Source organism: Anoplopoma fimbria, chromosome 3 (assembly GCF_027596085.1).
Source record: "Anoplopoma fimbria isolate UVic2021 breed Golden Eagle Sablefish chromosome 3, Afim_UVic_2022, whole genome shotgun sequence".
Taxonomy (NCBI): domain Eukaryota; kingdom Metazoa; phylum Chordata; class Actinopteri; order Perciformes; family Anoplopomatidae; genus Anoplopoma; species Anoplopoma fimbria.
Genome location: NC_072451.1, coordinates 19412311 through 19436200, shown reverse-complemented (window position 1 = coordinate 19436200; position 23890 = coordinate 19412311). Strand labels below are relative to the sequence as shown.

At 40.7% G+C, this 23890-nt stretch overlaps 1 protein-coding gene across 6 annotated transcripts in view; it reads right to left on the bottom strand.

Moving 5' to 3' along the window:
- Positions 1-23890, bottom strand: part of LOC129110611 (receptor-type tyrosine-protein phosphatase mu-like) — a 153169-nt gene that overhangs the window by 45999 nt on the left and 83280 nt on the right. For 4 of the 6 annotated variants that reach the window (XM_054622746.1, XM_054622762.1, XM_054622754.1 and 1 more), the window contains exons 10-16: positions 23391-23592; positions 22573-22675; positions 14396-14669; positions 11713-11749; positions 10555-10629; positions 8840-8975; positions 7460-7489 (exon numbers count right to left, since the gene is read on the bottom strand). In XM_054622746.1, coding sequence (XP_054478721.1) covers positions 7460-7489; positions 8840-8975; positions 10555-10629; positions 11713-11749; positions 14396-14669; positions 22573-22675; positions 23391-23592 — 857 coding nt within the window. The remainder of the gene's footprint in view (positions 1-7459; positions 7490-8839; positions 8976-10554; positions 10630-11712; positions 11750-14395; positions 14670-22572; positions 22676-23390; positions 23593-23890) is intronic. The other 2 variants (XM_054622780.1, XM_054622789.1) reach the window with 1 other exon arrangement.

Here is a 23890-nt window from a genome sequence, read left to right as displayed (position 1 = left end):
AGACTGATTTAATGGACCCCATTACAGAATATTTTTTTTCATATCAAAATTAGTTTCTATTCTATAAAAGTGTGTGTGAAAGAGAAAATGTACCTATATATTCAGAACATTCCCCTGGGTGTTCTCAGGGTTGTAGTTTTATATTTGGGAGAGAGTTGTTCATGTTTACTGATTTTGTTGGACATGGATGAATTTTGAAAATGGGCGTAGTTGCCCTTTAAAACAACTTGGACTGAGGAAAACATTAGCTTCAAAAACAGTTCAACTCCTGCATATCACTGAATAAACATGCAACAAACTAGAAAACAACAAAGTTCAAAACAGTTTTCCTCTATTATTCCAACCTCTGACCCCGCAGAAGTGTCCTAAGCAAGACCCTGACTCGGAAGCTGACCCTGACCTCCCAGAGGTAGGAGCCACTTGCATAAGAAAAGATCCCCATGGTGATAAATAATGCATCACATTATCACTCCGAGGAGTTAAACCTACAACATTTCCACAGAAGTTTCCCAACAGAAAAACGGCAAACAGCTTGAGCGGGAACATATTGTGAGCTATCGCCATATCTGATGTCTGCCGCTGCTCTGTAGCTGGAGGGGAGCGAGCGGAGTAAGAATTAACTATGGCAGCCCTCACACTGATCCTCTCACTTTGTTACTCTCTGTGTGACCCCTCTCCCTATTTGAATTGCAGTCTCTCTCACGGACAACTGCGGTCTAATGATGCACTCCTGCTGCTTTGTTTTCGCAAATCTCCTCTGTTTATTCAATTTTGACGCTGTCTGGTGCCATATGGCAACAACCCCCGCTGCCTTCAAACAGTCATTTGCTCTGAAGGCCGCGACGTGAGGCTAATAGTGGATTCCGTTCTTCAGAAGGCAAAGTGACAAAGTAGTGACATTTTCATCTGCAGGACTCACTTTTTGTCTTTAATCTGCAATTAGAGCGGGGAACAATATGGAAAACTCGTCTCTTGTTTCACGTTATAGCTTCATATGGTAATAGGCAGGAGTGAGGAGGGGAGGGGAAAGCTGTATGTACCCCAGGCAATATTAAGAATGATTCGGCACTGTGTGCACTCATGGGGAAGACTATTAGGAAACACTATAATCCCAGGTTTTAATACTGTGTCACTGTTCTTATATCTGTCTCTGTTAGGACTTGGATTTCTGCTTTCCTGGCCTGTGTAACAGCTGAAGATCAGGCGTCGGAGATAAACGAGGCTGCACAGACTCCAAAAGTGCCAAAATGAGGAAAGCACCAGCAATACTGGGATGTTTGCAAGGCACCGTGGGTGTTAGATGAAGATTAATTGGCATGCTATTCTCTCCTCATTTGTAAGAGGGGGAAATTTAATGATAGATGACTATATTACAGGGTCTGATGTGCTGATGAGATCGTACGAGGAAGTGTACAGTGGAGTGTTTGTGCATCTTGATGAATGTGACCATTTATCACATCCACTGGTAGTTAGCTTAAAGCTGCATGTGAGAGATCCCAACAAAAAAAACAACTTAGCGGACTGATTGCTTGCAGGCATGCCCAACAATAACATCGCAAATGTCTTTGAACAGCAGTGAATGTGCATTTGAAGGGGAAGAGACAGACAGATGGCAGAGGTGTTTGTGGAAGTAAAGACGGAGCAAACACTCCAGGTGACTATATTAGGTAACTCTCATTAGAGGGATTGACTGCAGTTCTGTACATGACAGGCGTGGCGCGTCTAGGATCTAAAGTGAGCAGAGCTCCTAACTCCACGAGTTCAGCGACGACAAAAAGGAAGCTGTGTGAGTTGTATGTCTGCGCGTGTTTGCCGGAATCTCTGTTCTGTGGGAGGTGATGCCGCGGCAACTTCTAAAACAAGAGCTTCAAAACCTCAAGCTCAGCATGGTGGGCCTCATTTCGACGCCAGAGAAGCCTAAACCTTGTGACATTGGGACAAAGAAGGCTTCATTAGACGATCCACACACATCCGCAGTGCATGTGTGTGCGTGTTAGATGACTGACATGCAGCTGGGAGGGGCAACAGAAGCGTCTTTGATTCACCCAGTGGGGGCATTTCACTAGTTGTTTGCACTGTCTCATTTCAAACATCTCTCCATCTTTAACTCATTCTTCCATGAAGTCAGCCATCACATATCCATTCCTCCATCTATATATTTACTTTAGTACAAAATGCAGAATGCAGACTCTATTCAAGGAGGCACAATTATTTTATGTCTCTTATTTTGACCTTGTTCCTACATTATGGCTAGCTTAATAAAAGCACTAATATTTTACTGACGGCTGAACAAATATACTTAAAGTTACTGTGCGGAAATTTTAGCTGGTTATGAAACATTCTCAATTTGATATAGCTGCCTCCATGCGAAATACGGGGGGTTCCCTGGGGTCCGAGACCCTTGGTTTGACACATCAGAAACATGAAAACCTCAATAGCAAAGTTTCGAGGTCTCTTAAAATCAAAAAATTATTATTTGTCACTTGCAATTGTCATTCAAATGTCTTTTAAAAGCTTACAAATTAAGATTTCATGATTCAAACTGCAAAACATTTATTCAAAAATATGAATAGTGAGTGCAAGCTTTAACTGTATCTTATTGTCTCAAGAATAAATATTTAGGCTCTATACCAAAAGTTGCATTTATGATTTCTCCCTCTATTGCAATGATACTGTCTGTATTATTCCAATACATGTTATAAGTAGTTAAGGAGCTGACAAGAGCAACTTTGTACAGTACAGTTCCAAACTGTTTCAGACAGATGCTTTGTAAATGACTCATCATGTTAAAATTTATGCACTGAAACTTCATCCTTCCATGCATGACATCCCCTCGGCCTGCTGCTCTTCCTCTTTCCCTTTCCTCATCAACATTCAGAGCTCGTAGGTGCAAAAATCTGCAAGGCTTGTACCAATTAATGTGATTCTTACTGCATGTTCGGCGTGTAAGGTTTAACGAAGGTGTTTGCCCTGAGCACATTGTGTTAAACATGGTGCGCTTAGCAGGCCTCCCGTGAATGATGATTTGTATGTAAAAATGAAACAATTGAAGCATTTTTTTTTCTATTCTTGAGATATCATTGCAAAAATTTGGTGAATTACGGTACGGAAAGTTGCATAAACATTTGGTTAACAACAGGGCCACTCGATTAAATATATTCTCTCATCATAACATCAGGGATTTATGATATAAATGACCACCTGCCATATGGAAATGGAACTGGTCTCTCCTGAATGAAATATTTTCTTATAAGCTGATATAATAAAACAGAAGGAACCTCAAGCATAACACCAATAGTTATAGACTAGATTCATGGGTTGATATTTTTTTTTTCAAACGTGTCATCAAATTTGTATAATTCTATTTCAATGTAATCAAACTTACTCTGCTGTGTCAGGGTAAATCAAAAAAAGTGATACATCATTCAGTGTGGTTGCAGATTGCAACCAACTGGATACCAAGAGCACGGTTATGTGAGCCGCTGAGTAACACTGTGGTATCTTTCAGGCCTCGCTCAGAGGGGCAACAGATTCAGACGGAGGCTAGCGTTACCATGGCTTTGCCCTCTGAGGCTCATGTTACCGCCGTTTCACAATCATGTCAGAGAATTAAGGTGGCCTTGTAACGGAAAAAAAACTCAAAAGACAGAAGGTCTCTGCTGAGCTCTATCCCTGGTTTTACATGGATGAAAACATTTTGCCCCCATTGGCCTTGAGGAGCTTTATAGCGCGTTTCAGTTCATTGTTTGGTTATCCGCCAGGCCACTTTACTTTCTTGATTCCCTCTCAGTGTGAATACTCAATACTGTGAATACACAATAGTATACCGTTTGTGTATTGTGAATATAAAATAGTATTCACAGTACACAAATGCTGGATGTTTGCCAGAACAACTTAAAAAGATATTCCAATGTTGACGGGAAATTATGCTGTTAGAGCAGGGAGAGTGAACCACAACAGTCAAGTTGTTGATGGGACTCCAAAGGTCAAAATTAGTTTGATACTACAGAAAACAGATACGTTTCTAGATTCAGTTGTAGCACATTAGTACTATTGGTGGTTTGACTATTATAAGGTCAAATCACCCTTCCTTCCATGTATTACAGTGTAATGCAAATATTTCCATGTTTGTCCCGTTCTTGTTAAATCTTAAAAATGTTATAGGTTTTCCACTGAGGGATTAGTTTAATATTATCTTTCATGATGAGGCTAATATATTGGCAATTATATAGAAGATATCTTCACAGTGAGATCACATACCTGTGGTTTGAGGAGCACTAGACAAGGCTTACAAATCAGTCACAAAGTGATACAGTAATTGCGCTTGTATTTAACATTCCTGCTACTTGATGGATGAATCCAACACTCGTGGGAATAGAGAACCAATCGAAAACCTTGACCCCTGCCATTGATCTCCCTCCTGTCCCCAGCAGCAGCAGCAGCAGCGACACAGCTGCCTGTACGGCCACCTGATTAAAGGACGCTCATATATTTGATCACACATGTAACTGCATCCCTAATGAGCGCCCTGACTGATGTTATGTGTTGTGAGCTAGCCCCCGCAGCCACCTCTGGCAATGTACCGAAAGTGCATATTTTGGCAACTGCAGGATTCTCTCATGCCTTTAACAGACTTTGATGAATGCATGAGAGCATTAATGGGGTTCATCAATCATAGAGGTGTTTTAATCTCATGGCTGGGATGAAGGCTGTCATCAGAGCTGCAGATCAACGCTCCAGAGGAGAGCATCTTAAGAAAGCAGTCTATAATTGATATGTTAATATAAACTTTGGGTTAATGCAACATGTTAGTTATATTTGTACCTGAGCTGACCTTAGATACCCTAAAAGTAGGAACATTAGGGGTAAAAGGACTTAACACCTGTCTTAAAGGCCAACTCTATGGCGAGATGCAACATCATCAGCTCCTACCTCAACACCTGAAGGCACAAATCATCGTTCCAATTAGCTCACATGGTTCTCAACCCCCAACTTCAAATGCTTCCTCGTGCCTACCAAAAACTGACACAACAGACAGATATAAAGAGAGGATGGAAAGATGGGAGGAGGATGGAGCTGGTATTACTGAATGGTATATTCTTGCTCACTGCAGCATTTTTAACAGCACAACTGTATCACCTGGCCTATTGTTGAATACAATCTCTTAGCTAAAACATTATTTCTACACTCTTATTGTTAATTTACTTTGCTTGCAGTGTTCGATATAACCATAGCATTGAAAACAGGAATATTGAAAGTAAAAATTTGGTTTATTGAGCTTATATTTATATTTTTTTAATTGAACCTATTATAGTAGACTAGAACTCCCATTTGAAAAGACTGCAACTACTACAACAAACAACAACATTAGAGGACAAGTGAATAAAAATCAATCAAATCTTCATTTAATTGGTTTTCAAGGGAATTTCACCCATTGATATAATGTATTACAGCATAGTCATTTTGTAAATAAATTGTTTAAATGGGCATCTTGAATGTCAAAATGTTGCAGTTTAGATTTTCCATTATAGAAGCTGCGCAGAGAACAATATCGCGTTACAGAGGTTCAGGAATCTGAGGTGCTCTTTTCATTTATTCCCACATTCTCTAAGCGTGTTTTATTATATATTAGCATTTGCTGCTGTCATGGCACAGTTCCAAATGGGGATCATTACTCCTTATCTAACTGTAAATTATGTTGTTATCTTGTCAACTTTAGAGAGGAGTCACAACATTCGCAGCCCACGCTTTCCCATTTTTTTTATATCTCAACAGTAAAACCCCCAATTCATTTTGACGCATGAGACTGTAGAAAAAGGTGGACAGATGCTGTTGAATTCACACACATTATTTTTTGGACACAATTTAAGATAAGATAAGACAATCCTTTATTAGTCCTGCAGCGGGGAAATTTACAATTTGTCTTAACTATTCAAACACATCCTGTTTAGTGAGCCAGAATATCCAATTGGCTAACCTAAAACCTGTCAACCAAAGCAAATACGCCTCGAACCCTTCTTTAAGAGGTTGTGTCTTTCAATTGGAAGAATCATTTTCTAAATTATCACCAAAACACGCCTAAAAAATATTGATTAAATCCCTGACTTCTTGTGAAAAATAATTAATTACCTGTTATTGTAGACTTTCATTTCCCTTTTTATGCAAATCACCAATTATCCAAGAAAACTATTTGCACGTAACACTTAAAATAACAAAACTGATACTTTGATTGTTTCAATGACAACCTGCTTAGCTCGGTCAGTGTTTGTGCTGAGCTTTGATGACAACTACTCCAAGTCATTGGGGCCTACCATCCGAAGTCAGATGTGATTTAATACGAGTGACACGCAGGATATTTAGAGTCGTATTATCTCCAGGTGCATTCTGAGATGTTCTTTGATCTGAGGCAGCCTCCATTCTCTCCTCTGATCACAGCCATCTCAAGTCAGATTAGTCGGCATCCATCACAAAGAGCGCACAGAGGGAGCCTATGAGCTACAGCAGCGGCGGCAGAGCTGCAGAATAAGCTTCTTTACCATTCAGAGGTGTGACTTGGAATTATCGGTTCTATTAAGGGCGAATGCAGCAGCGCCACGGCTGTTGTTTTATGATGTTGGAGACATCTAAATAGAAAGGAGGTTATTCTGTGATCACATCAGCTCGTTTGACAGTGAAGCAAACGCCTTGTCAGCTAAAGACACAACTCCACCATCACGATAGAATCAATGGGATGGATGTGCAACAACCCAAAAGAAAATAACATGCTGGAAAAAAAGGGAAGAAAAGCACAAGATGGTTCGATGACAGAATGAGAGTATGGAGTAGGGGTAGAGAAAGACTAGAAATGATCACATGCACATGGAGCCAAATTGACATTGTTCAACATGTTAGCTCATGCTTGCATTTTCAGTGTATCAACTTTAAATATGGTCAATCCAACAAATGTGAACTATTTGGACCAGCTCATTGAGGTTCAGAGCACAACTAAAGCATAGATTCACTGTGATAGGCACAAGTCAACAGGGATGAAATCATTGGAGGCGAATGAAAAATTCACACTCAGTAAAAATGCAGTAGCTCCTGCATTGATTTTTTTTCTTTCGCAAGATGAGTTTGGCAGCCGTACAATCATTAAGGCAGTTTAATTCATCATTTGATAAACAAACTCCTTAAAAGTCTAGCAGGAATTATGTTTGCACTAACATCTCAGTGTTTATGTCGTGGGGGTGTAGCTTTGGTGCTTTCGTCAGAAGTCGTGCCAATGTGACATACAGTATGATGTGCTCATCATGAGGAGATGCATTGGAGTGGCGTCCTCCGTTCTCCTCCAGCAGAGATTACAGTTGGGCCTCTGTAATGGCTCTGAGCAGGAGGAGGATGACATGGCTCTTTGCATGCATGGGAAACAGCGTGTGGGTGAGAAAGCATGGCACTAACATTACACAAAGTGGTTACTTACAGGTAGTAAGTGTAGGAGTGATAGGTTCTTCTGCCGAGTGGGGTGGTGGTAGGATTTAAGCAGTGGAGGAGGGAGGGGATGGAATGAAAAGGAAAGAAAAAGTAAAAATATATTAATGTTTGAAAAAAGAGTAGAAATGAACAAAATCAGATATGGTGGCATACATGGAGGTAAACTAGTGATCATGAGGGCAAAGGTGATCGCTTGGAGTCATGTCATGCTTTGCAAGGGGAGGGGGGGAGGGCTCTGTACAATATAGTTATATAGAGACTTTCTAATTGTATGGATATTGAGCTGGTCTACAGCATATGTTGTCACTAAAACACCCCCTTTTATAAACACATCATATTATACCCCTGTAAAGAATTACCATATCTGACCTCCAAGGTTGTAACTAAATGAGTGTTTTGAATGTCTAAACACAACTCAATTCCCCCGTTGGTAACAGTAAATTACGCGAAATTCAACCAATGAAGTCATCTCCATCTCCGGTTTGATTAAGGCTAATTGAAAACAATTCCATTACTGAGTGCAGATTTTCACACCCACCCACTGATCGCTGTGCTACACAGACAGTTTCTGCGGTAGAAAAATCAAGAATCTTATCGTACTGTCAAAAATAAACATGGAGTAGTGATTATATTAGTACACAACTATGCCTCTTCCCTCAGCTCCGTATACTGTACTCTCCTGTTCTCTTTAATTTAACACAAGCTGTCAGACATTAAAGGAGAACGGACAATAAAGTAATGCTAATACATTATAAGTTTTACTGATAAATGTATTTATGTTTCACAATCGAGATATTAAAACCAACGGGTGTCCACTGAAGAAATCTCTGCAGGAACTGACATTGTATTATTTCAAGCCTTGCTGTGGACAAAAGGGGGGTTGATATTTGCTGAGCTTTAGCTCGTTGATTGCTGGGATATGTACAGAGGACCTCTCCTCCAGTATGGGATCCAGGGCTAATGTAAACTCAGCCTTCAGCTATGTGGTCATCCTCTTTCCTTCTGAGCCTTTCATCATATTTTCTTTCTTATCTCCTCCCAGCTTCTCCCCATCCTACAGGCCTTGAAAACATTTCTTTCCTATTCCCATTCCAATGTCATTGAAGCGCTGCGCATTTGTTTGAGGGTGCCGTGGAAAGGGATTAATTTTTCATGGCACACTGTATCTCATGGCTGTAAACAGCTCTAATGGGGCGTATCAACATAATCAAATTAATTATTTAGTACGACGCTGACAATACCACCAGTTGAGGGAGAAATATACAAAATGATGAAACAGAAACTACTTTTTTGTGAGTACTCTGCAAGTAAGTTCAAACTCTTCCACAAAAGTAGTATTTCAACGAGTAAGAAAAAAAAAAAAGCTTACCTTTTCTTCATGAGGAGTACCACTCCTAAGAAGATGATGACGAAGAGGAGGATACCGGCGATGACCCCGGCGATCTTCACCGTGTGGTCCGTCTGTTTCTCTGGCTCCACCGCGTCAGGTTTGTGAGTGGCTGCTCCTGAAAATACATCACAATGCCTTGAGATCAAACAAAGAAAGTGCAATTCATCTGGCACACTGTGAAACAAATCTAATGGCCTTTTTGCTATTGTTCTACATGCACCAAACAGCGAGAGTGCACATCCATACTTTCAGTTTTGCCTCTCATTGATTTGACTGTGTGGAGGATGGAGGTTGATTAATCAATACACTGATATTTTGTGGCATTCTGTGGAACATTATTATCAATACACATTTATTCTCCGAGTATTGTTTATTCCTAAAGTAAGTGAGTCCATAAAACTCCACCTTTAGCTCCGTTCCTTAGTGGACATGAGCCCTCCGTGGATCAAGCTGCACTGGGAGAGATAAGTGTGCACCATCTTTACCCTTGGTTAATCATGTTTGGGGCAAATGGCTGCTGGGCTGTAAAAAATGTAGGGATGCAGGGCGGGAAAAAGATAATACCCAAGAAGATAAAAAAGCCTGAAATAACCAAAACATTAAATATCAGCTCGTGGAGGAGATAGCCAACAACAAGAGACACAAAGAGAGGGGGGGAGGGAGGGGGGAGGCGTCTTGTTTTAACAGCATACGCTCCCTGGGAAGTGATAAGAAGCACTAGGAGGAAAAGCAATGTTACTGGAATGACAACTGTCCACCTGAACAACACCATTATTCCTTGTCACCAGGGGTAAATTTAGAATGATAAATTGTTATGTCAGACCAATCTGCTGGAGCGCGCTTCCTACTCTCCTCAGTGTTGCCATTTTCTCTCGCTACAAAAAAAAAAAAAGGTAAATATCTATCCCAGGCACGTTGTGACATATTGTTCTTGCTTTGGTGTGTTGTTATCAACAGCCAGGCCTTTATTTAGATATAAGTCCTTAAGGCGGAGCTGTGGAGGATTTCCAGACTGGTGACATATTAACAATTATGTCTGGACGAATGGGGCTGACCATGTCCCAATATACTGTTACAGGCTAATCTTACAGATATGCTGTCAGTGACAAATCCCCATTTGAGCTGTGAGTGCTGTGTGTCTGCTGCTACAAGTCAATATTCTACCATTCTAGCCTGAGAGAATTTGAGACTCTTACACACAACAAGTAGAAACTGAGCAGAATATTAATAGTCAGACGCTACACTCTTGAAAACTCCCCAGATCTTTAGGATGGGCACTTCAGCCTCCTTTTGTGTGTTCACAGTTGTAGCAACTGCGGCAACCAACACCTGCCAACACTTAATCGCATAAAAATAATGAGAAATATTCATGAAAGGGGATTAACTCCTGTCAAAAAAATCTCCAACACTGACACATCAAATGACAATCGCACCTCAAATCGGTCTTTCATGTCCAGTAATGCTGAGAGGGATGAAGTTAAAAGACAATGTCTTTGATTTAATCACACTGATTCTATGCAAATAGAAGGAAAATAAACAAAACCACACACGTGCAATATGCCACTCGTTTGTTTTCCTGTGGAGGTGAATAGCGGGGTATGACCACCACATTAAAGTCGTAGTGGGTAAAACCCCCCGTTGTGGACAGAATAACTCCGATGGTCAGAGAATGTGCAGAAAGCTGCAGGTCTGACCTGTTAGTTGGTTGTCACCGGCTGCCGGGGCGATGCGGATGTAGGGGGTTGTGAGCTGAGTCACATGTATGGCGGCTGAGTAGAGTCAGTGGATCCGGCGTTGCATGCAGTAGAGAGAGACATAGAGAGAGAGAGAGAGAGAGAGAGAGAGAGAGAGAGAGAGAGAGGCCACACTGAAGCTGAAAACAGGCCACACCAACAGTAACCATCATCACGCAACATTCAGGCGAAGAAAGACACCCATTACAGTATTAGAAAGAATTTCCCAATTTGTTAAGGCAAGTTAGCAACAGCAACAAATTCACGCAAGTCAATATCTTTGTACTTGTATAATCCTTCTACTTCTAATACGTGCCATTTTACCTCAGCCTATTGAGCCATGTAGATGTAGATATCTGGAAATCCAAACAAAATCCATAGTGGAGCAGCAAAATATAAGATTGTTGGGGGATGTGACGGGACCTCCCATGGCCCAGAACAGAGTGTGACCAGGACTCCCTCTGGCCTTATCAATTCTGCTCCCCGGATCAATGTTTCCTAGACTTCATCACCTTTAATGTGTGAAGCCGGACGTAGAGCCAGCATAGCTAAGTACTCAAAGACCTCAATGGGCACACAGGCTGCCTCCCAGTCATGGATAAACACATGTTCTTGGTCAATGTATTGATGTGAAGACCACACCACACCACACATTTTTTGTCTTGCAAAGACAACTACGACATATTAGAGCCATTAAAGGTAAAAAAAGGAAATAAAAAAAATTATAATCAGAGAATTTCCAATTTCCAAGATTTAAATTGTAATTTACGTGGATAACCTTCAGATTGTTTTTTTTGTAAATGTGTAATTTTAATCTTGGAATTACTGAGTTTTTCCTTGTTAAATTTGAATTGTTTTTTTACTTTATAATCTCTGGAATATTACCCACCTCCCCATGCTCCGTAATTTATTTGTTTGATGACTTCAATGGCCCTAATAAGCCGTCGTGTAACACATTAAAGCTAACAAACTAAATGAAGAGTTAGATTGTCAAGAAGTGATTCGTCTGTTTATATTACTGTCGTGTAAATTGTGTTAGTACTCAGAAATCATATGCACATGATGTTAGGAGCTACATATAGCAAACATCCGCATTCACACTTTCTCATCTATTCCTACCTTTGGTGGCTACTCGAACACAGTCAATTTTGGTCTCCTGTACAGACAGATAAATCAAATGGGAGAGGAGAACAAAAAGAAAAGAAGAGAATCAGAGTTTAATAGGACACACATGCACAGACAGGAGACACACACTTGCAGCGGCAAAGACACCTATCTAAGAACCCCCGGTTACAAAAAAACAGCATGGCCAGTTCCACGCTGTCCCCTATCATCTGTTGAGCTCAATGACTGTGACACAAACGCAGTTAGGCGAGAGGACCTACAGCACAGATTAGTGGTGCTGAGCTGCTGATTTGTCAGCCAACAGCGATCTGTCGGCAGCCTGCAGCTCAAGGTGGTCAGCCACTGTGGAGAAACCAGAGCCCTGTGACAAGCGACACCAACCCAGCATGCGGGGCTCCAAAATGACACGTCAGGGAGCCTTTCTGAATATGTAATGGAGTTTGAGCTCTGACAACAGCCTTCAACAACATAACAAAAAAAAAAAAAAAAAAACACACTGCTCTCGCTGCTGGCAGAGAAGTTTGTTGTCAACAATGGTCTGGTGAACAGGAAAAAAAAGGACATAGACAGGAACGGGGAGGCAATGAGTAATACAACACAGAAGACATGAGAGCTGTGTCACTGTGTTTGACCCAGCCAAGCTGTCCAATGAGCAATGAGCACACATGGGAGAGACAGCATTTAGAGGCCACGAGATGCATAATGAAGAGGAGAAAAAAAACAAAAGAAAAACATCAATGTTTATGTGATCCTGGGTGCATGTGTTTTCACATTACTGCAGCTTTTAAGCTGTCAGATGGTCCTTTCATTTAAGGCAACATAACAGGAAGTTATATTGGATTTTTATTTGAATAGAAAAAAACCGAAATATGTGTATGGATAGCACTCACCTTCTCTAAGTGCTTATTTAGTTTTAAAGGCCCAAACAAATCACTCCAACATCATTAGACATGAATTAAAGCTTGCGGTGCGATCCATTGACAGAGATGGCTTAATGAAAAAGTGCACCTGGCCACTGTAAATCAAAAACATTGAATATAAAAATGACATCTGAAATGTCAATCACAAAGACAGAGCTTCATGCTGTGTCACCAAGGGGACTCTTTCATTTCAACATCAGCCGATTCGTCCTGGAAAGTTTCAGCCCTCCAATTCTTTACCTCTCAAGAGCAAACCTCGCTAATTGGATTCAGCCCTGCTGCACATGTTATTTCTATCGCCTCCTTAAAGACGTGCTGGCGTTTCTCAAGGAGGCTGTTTAATGGTGATTCTAATTCAAGACCACAATCGGTGGGGCTCTTGAAGTCGCCATCGAGCTGTCTGCCACGGCTCCCTCGCGTAAGGAGGGCCCCGCCAAGTGCAACTTGACGACAGAGGCTGCGACCTGTACGATCGGTAACCCCGTGGTTGTTTCCTGCCTCCCACACTAACATGCCGCTGGGACGCCCGGCTCTCTTAAACGCTGTTGATCAAAGGCTTGTCTGGCTTTTTGACACGATGCTCCATAGGAGATGGCAGGAGAACGGGGCCACAGTAATGGAGGGAGAACGCATGTCACCGCATAGAGCTCTGCATTCCAGGCTCGACCCCGCTGTAGCATGTTACGGGTGTAGACAGTGTTGTTGGTGCATCCCAGCAGAGTACTGACACATCTATCAGAGGCCGAATGCAATTGTGCTGCTGCGTGCATGTGTCTGCCTATGTGAGCAGTTAATGTGTAGAGTCAGGGACTTCTCTGCTCAGCCACTTCAGTCCCTTTCAGTGGCCCAGTCAATCAATCTGTCAGTCAGCTTTTCATTCTCATTAAACCCGCCATTATATCCAACATTGTTTCATGAACACTTTAAAGTGGATATGCATATTATTTAAAAACAGAGGCGAGGTTTGACCAGGCAGTAGGTCACAGTAAGTCCTCTTTAAAAAAATAAAATAAACATAAAATAACTACTTTCACAACCTACATTCATTTTTATGTTGCATGCATATTTTCTGATGTCAGTGCTTGACTTTTGATTAAGTACACTAATTAGACATTTTCTTGACTGTGCTAATTTAATTGTCTAGTTGCTGAGGTACTGTGTATACTTATTAGCACAGCACTGTAAGACAAGCGGTTAAACAATTAACCGTCAACCTGTCACGCAACATACAGCATGTCATCTAGATAAAGTGTTCTTTTTTTGCCTCACTTTGTCATTTTTGTTATTATTGTTTGGTTAAAACCATTGGAATTTTTTTCCGAATACTTTACTCAAGTACTAATGCCTCATTGTCAACATACTTCATTACAAGTAAAAGTCCTGCATTTAAAATGCTTCTTAATAAATAGCTTCTATAACAGGATTATTGTTACTGAAAAACGTAAACATATGCAGCTTTTAAATATTGTAGTTCATTGAAAAACTATTTCATACTTTGAACTAGTCATATGTTTCTTTATGTAAAATATAAATATAAATTGCTAAATAAATGCATGGAAGGTAAAAAGTACAATATTTACTTGCCCCGAACGTAGCAAAATAAGAAAATATATAAAATAAATCCTACTCATTCTTCTTTTACATTCCTGATGGCTTTCCACCACTGGTTATAAAGAACACTGACTGGCCATATCTTTAGCTTTAGTTTACCAAACTACAATTGCATGAATGCAATGAAAACTTCCAAAAACACCCACCCCGTTGGCGGTGCTGACAGCCTGGTAATAGATGCTGTAGCTTTTCTGAGGCAGCAGAGGGGCGTTCCAGTAGCCGTTGTAGGTCTTGTTGTCCCCCACGGTGAAGGGTTGGGGCGAGTGGATGCCGCCGGAGGGGAACTGAGCGGTGAAGTAGTACTGGGAGTTGAGGAGCGTGGCGTTCTGGAAGTGAATGGGAACCGGGTAGCAGCGCAGGATTTCTGCTGTTCCTCGTGCTCTGCGTGGACGTTCCTCCTCCACCACCACCTGGTACGCACTGCAAACACAGGACACAAAACAGATTCAACAGACTCCAACGGGCCAAACAGGCTCTTGCGGTACACTGTTGGCAATGCAGGCTTTTTTATATTTTGCCCGTGTAAAAAATGCCTCTTCATGAATGGCACAGAAATACATGTTGCACAGCTCCAAATGGCAAAGTACACTAAGTCTTTAGAAAATATTATTTATTAGACTTGAAATAGAAAATATTATTGGCCAGATAATGCATTGCATATTCAGCCATTTCAGATATGCTCATTTAAAGTTTTTAGTCACTACAATATAGCACATGATCATGTTAATGTGCTCATCACAGGCTACGATATAAACACATGACCTTTCTATGATTTCTCTTGGTGTACACAAGTCAAAAAAACAAGCTGCCAGCTTAAGCAGTGCTACTGTAAACAAACATTTACAGGGAGAGTAATTGTTTAAAACCTTTAACACTAATATCACAATACTACTAAAAAAGTTAAGTTAAAAATGCATTTGAGAGTAGAGGAGTTGAAAATAATCAAGTGTACGGACATTAATATACATTTACATCAACAAATTATTTTCCTGAAATGATCCAATAAGAACTTCATAGAAAAAATTCTCAATCTGACTGAATAGACTCAAAAACACAGTGCAAGATAAATGAGCAGTGACACGGTACTGGGCCCTGACTTTATATGCATTTCCATTATTCAACAACTGAAAAGGTTAACGCCTTTTTCCATTTCCTCTCCATCCGAGTCTTGTGTTTAGCTTGGATCCAAACTGCAGCCCTCTGAGCCTCTGACAGAGATGACATTGTCCCTGAGCCGGCCACTTAGCTCCAGGGTGAGACTGACTGTCTTATAGACGTCCATGTTAGTATGCGTGTCGCATCCACCTGTTAAATCTATTGAGTTGCTGAGTGACAAAGAGTCTGTTTACAGCGGCCACGGAGAATAACCAGCTATGATTGGGGACTAGTGTTCCGTTTCCAAAAGAGTCAAGCAAACAACAAGTTATTATTACAGAGGATGGAGCCATACTGATCACTGAATGAATGCATGAAAGAAATGCATGAATGACTGAATGCTATGATGTGACATGCTCTGGTTCCCTTGTTTTGGAAAGTTGATTTTGGATTTTAGCACATTTCTTTTTCATAATTGGATTATATGTTTATAAATGGAAAAAAAAAAGGAAATGTACAAATAATTTGCACATTTTTGCACAAACTTTTCCCCATAATTAGCATCATTGGGCAATTTTTCAAGAGGGGGTCCATGTATTATTGTATCAAGCACATACATGAGGACGCACCTGCAAGCATTAGAGACGCAATATTTGCTCACATTACATTGTTCTCTTCATGAGTTTGCCGATTTACAAAATGGTTGTTTTCCCAAACAACCATTTTTAAAATATTGTGAAGCATTCATATTTATCTAAGCATTCATTTCATTATACCATGTTATATAAAAACAACAATGGGTTCAGCCTTGCAGGATGTGGAGCTTGATGACCCTGAACATTTTCCCTTAGCCCATATTATTTAAAAATGGGTAAGTAGAAAAAACATTTGCACTGTAGTGGCTGTACTCTTAAACTGTATAGTCTCAGTACAAACAGCCCTAGAGATGATCAATTGTTCCCTGCGGTTGGTACTGGATGATTAAGTGTCCCTGTGTGCGTACAGCATGTGCTCTTTAACCCTATAGTTTATCATAAGGTGCATGCAGTGTCATTAGAAAATCCCCCTTTTGCTCTTGGTGGGTGTGTCTCAATTCCTCAGAGCTCTCAATTTAGTGCTGGGCTGGGAGGTGATGAAATATTTAATCCTGCTGAGAGGCTGCAGGAGAAATCAGCCTTTAATTACTGTCTTCTATTGAGAGCAGAGGTCAAAGGGCAGGTGCGGACGGTACATGGGAGTCCCATAAGTATCTGCAGAGTGGCAGAGAAATGAGTGACGGGGCTGCGTGGAGGCCTCAGTCAAAACAATGTAGATCTGATATGAGCTATGACGGGACAATTGAGTATTAAAATGCAGTAACCAAGTGTTACAGTTAAACAATAACTATTTTTAAAGGATGTATCCCAATAAAGAGTTGTCTCTCTTTTTATTGCAGAATTTGGTAATGCCAAGTACAAATGATGGCCACAATAACTGTGCTTCTGTTTAGCTGTAGAAAATGCATGACTCAGAGCTCGCCCATATTGGTATTTTATATTCCAAATCAATCCACGGATAGTGAAGTAAAAACAAAAGCTGGCTCCCCCCGGGAGGCCCCTTATGATATGATGATGTGGCTGTGTCATGACTTAATGATAGACACAGTGTGAACGGCACTGCCTTTCTGCCTCAGGCAAAATACCAAGTGCCATAGGCTATGAGGCTCCAAGGGTAAGAACTCTTGTAATGTGGAAATCTAAACCACTGCTTCTCTTCCACAGAATATTCACTGCAGCAGGAAACTAAAAACTAGCTCACAATGAATTGCAATTTAATAAAAATGTTTTGTTCATCTTTGTAACAATAATACTCACTTTACTGGTTTCATCTAAAGCATCTCTCAGCTGTAACTTGCTGTGTGCAAGAAGACTTCCCCTTGTGTCTGAAAAATATACTATTTACCATTACAACTGCTTCTAAAATGTAAAAAGTGACTCATGAGTTTATTTTTTTTTGCGATTTTAAAATGCAATGATTCCCTTTTTTTTTTTTTCGTAATTACTGATGTCATGTTAATGTGGCTTTGAGCAGCTGACACCTTGTCACCTCATGCTGAGTACACAATTTACATGATGACTCATTTTGACAGACCAGAGTCATTTAGTCACTTTCTTGATTTAGTATGACATGAACGAGCAAAGAAAAAAACAACAAACAGCAGATGAACAACATCGGCTTGATAGCCAGAACAAAACATCCTTTATAGCTGCTGTTTCAAATCATATGATGGCAAACTGAGAATTGCAAATTACCTACATTCATATTGATGATGATTATCCAGATGTGGGGGAAGAACTTAGATACGTTGCTGAAGTAAAAGTATTAAAACAACAGTGCAAAAATACTCCATTACAAGTAAAACATCTTATATTCAATCTGTTATTTAAAGTTTGGGTGTAGCAAAAATAAATGTGTGTTCCATCAATCAAACTCAGAACACATCAGAGTCAATCAAAACATAAACGGACCCTGAACCCTGAACATGACTGACAAGCCCTCGGGGCAGCTCTTTTTCTTTTGGCAAAAGTAGGCTAACTAGTAAATATTGTTTTTAGATAAATGTAGCAAAGACAAAGAACAGTATTTGCACTTGATACAGTATTTGAGTAAATGTCCTGTGATTTCCTGTGTTTCCATAAATATGTCCAATGAATATTGTTCCATTAGCACTGCTCTTTAGTCACAATGTTGCTAGGCAAGTGATGAACGAGTTTAGCAAAATGTTAGATACTCGTTCTGGTAACAGACGACTTTAACCTTCACAAGCATACGGATCAGAGATTTAAAGCAAATGCCCAGGAGAGGAAACCTACAGCTCACACCACATGCCTACTTGAGGTGCGGTACTTAATTCCAAAATTGCTGAAATCCTCAACTTCTCTCCCTGAGCAGAAGATGGAAAGACAAAAAAGAGGAAATGAAGGCAGAAGCTGTACGAGCCAAATGGTATAAGCTGTTAAAAGTGGTCTGCCAGAGGGGCCGGCGGGGCAGACCTGTATTCCTGCAGAAGCGCTGCAACCTGAGCTGACACCAATTAGGCCTCCTCCAGCCTCGCTGCCCGATAGATTTCAGCCCTGCCGCCGTGTGACGCCAACCAATTATGGCGGATTGACTCGGAATCGACTGGATTGTGACCTGAAACTCAGATTTATTTTTCATGTGGGCTGATAGGGGAGAACTCCGGGCTGTTTGAGGAGATGAGGCAAGGGGTATGGGGAGCATTTCAATCACTGTCTCTCTCTCTCTCTCCCTCTCTAATGCTAATCGTTTGGCTCTAGATGCACACGTGTCTGATTTAAGAGCGGTTGTAAGTAACCCACTTCTCCTGACCCAGCATCCTTCCTCCATGTGTCTGCCTTCTTACTCTTTATATTTCCCTGGTGTCCATAAAGCTATAAGGCAAACAAATTAGAAGGTGCAATAGATTACATATGCCATTAAATCGTAAAACGCATTGAGTTGTGTCTCGTTCAGGCACAGCTATTAGCGTTTGCTATGCCGTGATCAAAGAAAGTTAGTGCTTATTTTTGGACTGTAGAGAATCACTTAACTGATTTCGGGCCATGTTTGAGCACAGATAATCTGATGCCACAGGGCAGAAACTTCACTGGAACTCAGTTTCCTCAATATGCTGTTTTAAACACAAAAAACTGCTGTATTTTATAGCTTTTTATGTTTATGTATATGTGTGTGTGTGTGTGTGAGCTTGCTTAAGGCAAAGGTTATGTCAGGGAAGAGAGAAGGGCTGATTTAGTGGTGTGAATGATAAGGAAAGCATCTCAAATCATTTATTCTTGCAGAAGCATGTAAACATTTATTTTGATGCTACGGAGTGAGGAGGCGTATTCCAGCCCTGACGAGAGGCCATTGCAAACATTAGTTTAACACGACATGACTGATCGACAGTTCACTAATCCTCTTAAAGGAACAGTGTCCCCTCTGGTAAAAATTGTTCCCGGGCTATGCGTTGTCCCCAGAGATTAGAAACCAAATCCAAGTTGGAAATGTTACACTGATTAGCAATTACACAAATATGAAAAAAAAATACGACTGCCTCCCTCATCAGTGACATCTGCTGAAATCTATCTAAAATATGATTTGACTGCAGCATGACTGCAGGATGCTGGAGCGAAATGGACATATTTCTTCTGTTACATGTATGTCATGATCTTTTTATGAGCCAGCGCTATCGTGTCATCTCCAAATATGTTCCCCTTCCTGCATCACAGCAAAACATCTGCTGTTTGAAACGTCTGGAGCTCTATTACCCCCCGAAACCCAATCAGAGAGCAAGATTGCGTTATCAAATCAAGCTTGGTGCCGCTCTGCTCTGTTGTGCTGCGGATCAGTGTTCTCCCCTGTCAAATGTCTATTTCATATGGGCTTTAAAGCTGATTTCATAAAGTGTTCAATTTCAAAATGAGCTACCCACCACTCTAGAAAAGTGATGGCTGCTCTTGCAACATGAGCAGGAGTACACAATTAAATCTTACTTTGGTGTGAAATTTAAGTCCTTGGTTGACAAAATGCTAACTCTTCAGTAGACTGACTGGATCAGCTTTTTTTTTTTGCAGCCCAGGTTATGGAACAACTTTAAAAAACATCTCTTTATATACATCTCAACTGAAAATGTCATTTAGTAATGTTTTTTCAACCCTTTCAACTCAAAAACAGATTTAGGATGTGACTATTTTTTTTAAAACTTGGTATATTCAGATGACTAAAGTTAATCGTTATTGGCCAGACAGCAGATCCCAACAGACCGACTACCTTACCGCCTCTGAATGGAAGCTACTTTAAAGTCACCTTAAATTTTCAAAGGCATCGTGTCACTTGAGGTGGAGGTGGAAAACACCTTCAAAAAGCCTGCCAGTATCACGTCTCAGGCCTGCATCGTAATCTCTCCTGTTTGCTGCCTTTCACCACCTCCTCTTTTTGCAGACATCGGGCGCACACATGAAGGCAGTGTGCTGGCCTTCATGTCCTGGGAGATTTAAGAAAAGGGAGGAGGTGGGGGAAGAAATGTGTACCTTAAAACCCTCAAAGTTTGGACGTAGAGAGGCTCTGATGTGATCAAAGGATGCCTCAATTAGTTTGTAGTTGCAGTTGTGCCATGTACTGAACTCCACTGATGAATTGCGGTACAATTTTTTTTAATGGATTATCTTGAGAGACTCTTTAAACATATATGATCCTTAAAACTAAATATCTGTATCATAACCATTCTTTTCTCTTTATCTAATTAGAAACAAGCGCTGTCACTGAGTTCACCCCTTTCTAAAATGGATTAGATGACAATCCTCACATTTATGATCATGCTGTAAAGCATTAGTGTACAGTTATGTCTCGGCTAAGTCAAACAGAATGCTGGGGGTCTCAAACACAACGTTTTATCTCCAGAGACAAATCTCTTTCATCTGGTCGCGAGGTGAGCATGCCTTCAGACGGTAAACAAAAGAGGAGCCCAGCATGCTAATTAATGGAAGCTCCAGATTCACGACACTCTGTTAATTATAATTAGGTGTTTGTAATTAGCCCACTGATAGAATGGCAGCCTGAATAAGGCCTTCTGAATTGTACCTGTGAGATGATTAAAAACCGATAGCTCTGTCTTTCTTGCTCAGGCCTTTCTCCATTTGGCGCCGGGGCATTAATCTGGGCAGCTGCACATACAGTAAACATGAGCTGACAAGCCTGACTAAAGACCTCCAGGCTGTAATCTTTAAAGGACTGAGATGAGTTGATGGTGTAAAATTCAGTTTTACACTGATCACAAGTGTTTAAACCACTCCGTCAGGGTCCTGCTGACTGAAAGCACCACTATTTTTTGTGGCCTTTTCTTTAATATTGGCATGGACAATTCACTTTACGCTGCTAACGCTCAATTTTGTTGAAGGAGGGCTTATGATCCTTTTAAATACATTAGGTTGACCGTTTCTGATTACCTTCAACTGAGTAGCCACATTACAAGGGTGTAAAACAGACAAAAACTCAGATTTTTGCTCGAAATTCCATTAGGCGCTGCTCTTATGCGCATGATCCCTCACTGGCTTTCCACTATCAATTGTGTTTGATGGTACACCCTGGCCAAGCCAGAAGCACCTAAGCTAGGAATTGCTCGTTAAATGTTGATTTGCTTTGTGCAATCCGACCAATAGCAGCATTTTAACGGAATGGTTCTCCATTTTTCGGGAAAAGTGTTAATTTGCTTTATTGCAGAAAGATGAAAAGATCATATCTGTCAAACATTAAGCTACATCTTCCAACCAGCACCGCTTAAGCCCACTACTGCTAGTAGATTTGCTAACCGATTCTCTATCCGAGCTATAGCTGAGATATATATAAATATATATATAAATATATAAATATATATATATATATATATATATATTAAATATAAACTTATTTTTGCCAATGTATATATTAAACTTGTATATTAACTTGCTTTAACCTTTATGACATTTACATAGATATCACATTGGAATTAAAATCACACAAGCCACACAACCAACACACGAGATGCAATAAACCCAGGTGTAATGAAGCAAATACTTTGATGCTCAAGGAAGAGACCTGAAGAAAATAAATGTTTCAGTGAAGGCTGCTCACTTTAAAACTGTAAAGGCTGCATAGACTGAATAGTGCTATAAATAACCAACTGATAATGACTGACAAAAAGTCCTGCCAGAAGCCCCCCTGTGACATTCTTTGTCCAGCAGCTTTGTCCAGCAGCTTTGCATTTACTGTACACAGCCCAGCTGCACTGCTTCCCTAGCAATGAATAGCAACAAATGCAGCATCAAGCAGACAGAATTCCTTCGTTCCGCAGAAGCCCGTGGCGGCTTGATGTGGGCATCCAGGTACATAAAAGACACGTAAAGGAAAGGGATCCTGAAGCTAGCCTTGGCTGCACCGCGTTCTGTTCTCATTTTCAAAGACCGTGCTTCTTTCTCACAAGATCAAAATCAAAAAACAAATAAAGCTCAAAAAATTAGATGCATACAAGGTACTGAATTCCCTGGCAACTTTTCCTCACAAGGGGGTATTGATAAACACAGGCTCTTTGATAATTTGCCGTGGCTGATGGTGGTTCCTGGTGTTTAATATGCTGTTTTATTGTCTTTACTCCGTGCTGTGTTTGTGTGCGTGTGAGAGAAAGAGTAATGTCATCATTGTAAAAAAAGCCTACCTCACAGGTGCACCTCTGCTTTGGGCAGGTTTAAGCAGGACAGTGACTGTGCTGTCTGTTTGGTTCAGAGAGGTCTCCTGGTCATACGCCGGCATGGAAGGAGCTAAGAGAGAAAACCAAAGGGAAGGAGGTTTTACTACACAGCAAAGCCCAAAACAGTCAATTTTTGGTCAGCATCATGTTGTATAATGAATCATTCAGCTCGACATTTAATAGGAAAAAAAGAAAAGCCTATTTTCTCACTTTTACACAGAGCTCTCACGGCCTTTTGTCTTTATTGCACCACAATCTTATCATTAAATATAGCAATAACAGTGAAGTGAAACATTTGCTGCTGTCACAAAAGTATTGCAGTATCTTGCTTAAGTAGTGCACATGGATCACAATTGCCAAGCTAACTAGAGTCATGGTCATCTAAAATCAACCCTTGCCATGGTTTATGGGAACTATAAGCACAATTTGTCCTCGGCCAGTCAGACAACTCTGCTAAATATAATGTAATTGCCAGACCAAATAACCTTTATCATTTTACTAGCTAGGTGTTTTGTTAAATCAATTAAACTGCTATTTTTTTGTCAGGCACATCTATATCTATATTAGTGAAATTTTGTTGGCTCATTTAATATGTTTTGATAGGGGGTTAATGAATGATATCAGTAAAGTAAAAAACCTGTGCTCTCCAACTATGTTCGAGTAATAATCAAGTTCAATTTTCCATTCACACATTTGAACATGAAAAACTCCAGCGGCGGTAAGTGGTACTCTACTTATTTGACTTCACCCACACACAGACTGGCCGTGCTTTTGGCCCTGCTGACCTGATATCTTGGTGGTGAACTGGGTGATGATGGGGGGGCCGTAGCCCTTGGCTGTGCTAGCGCGCAGGGTGAAGGAGTACGTGGAGCCCGGGTAGAGGCCTGTGAACATGTGGGTGGTCTCGTTGCCCAACTTCACAACCTTCCCACTCTGGTTGGAGAGGTCCAGCTCCGGGTCAAAGGAGCTCACCGCCTTGTAGGAGATCTAGGAAGGAAGGAAATGAATATTCTGATAGCGGCCTCTGTTACTCTGCGCTCAGCTCTCTTAAGCTAAAAGGAGGATTGTGAAAACGTTTTATGTTAGAGGCTCCAAGTGGCTCAGCAAGCTAAAGCATTTTCTGTACTCGCCGTGTTGAGGCTTACTATCGCACTCTTTTTAATATCTCTTTCCCCTCTGCACGAAGATATATTTCTCTATATCTTTCTTCTTGTACAGCTAAATGCAAAACTAATGACAGTATCATTATCCTCAGCTGTTCTTCATGATTTAAACTAATAAGAAA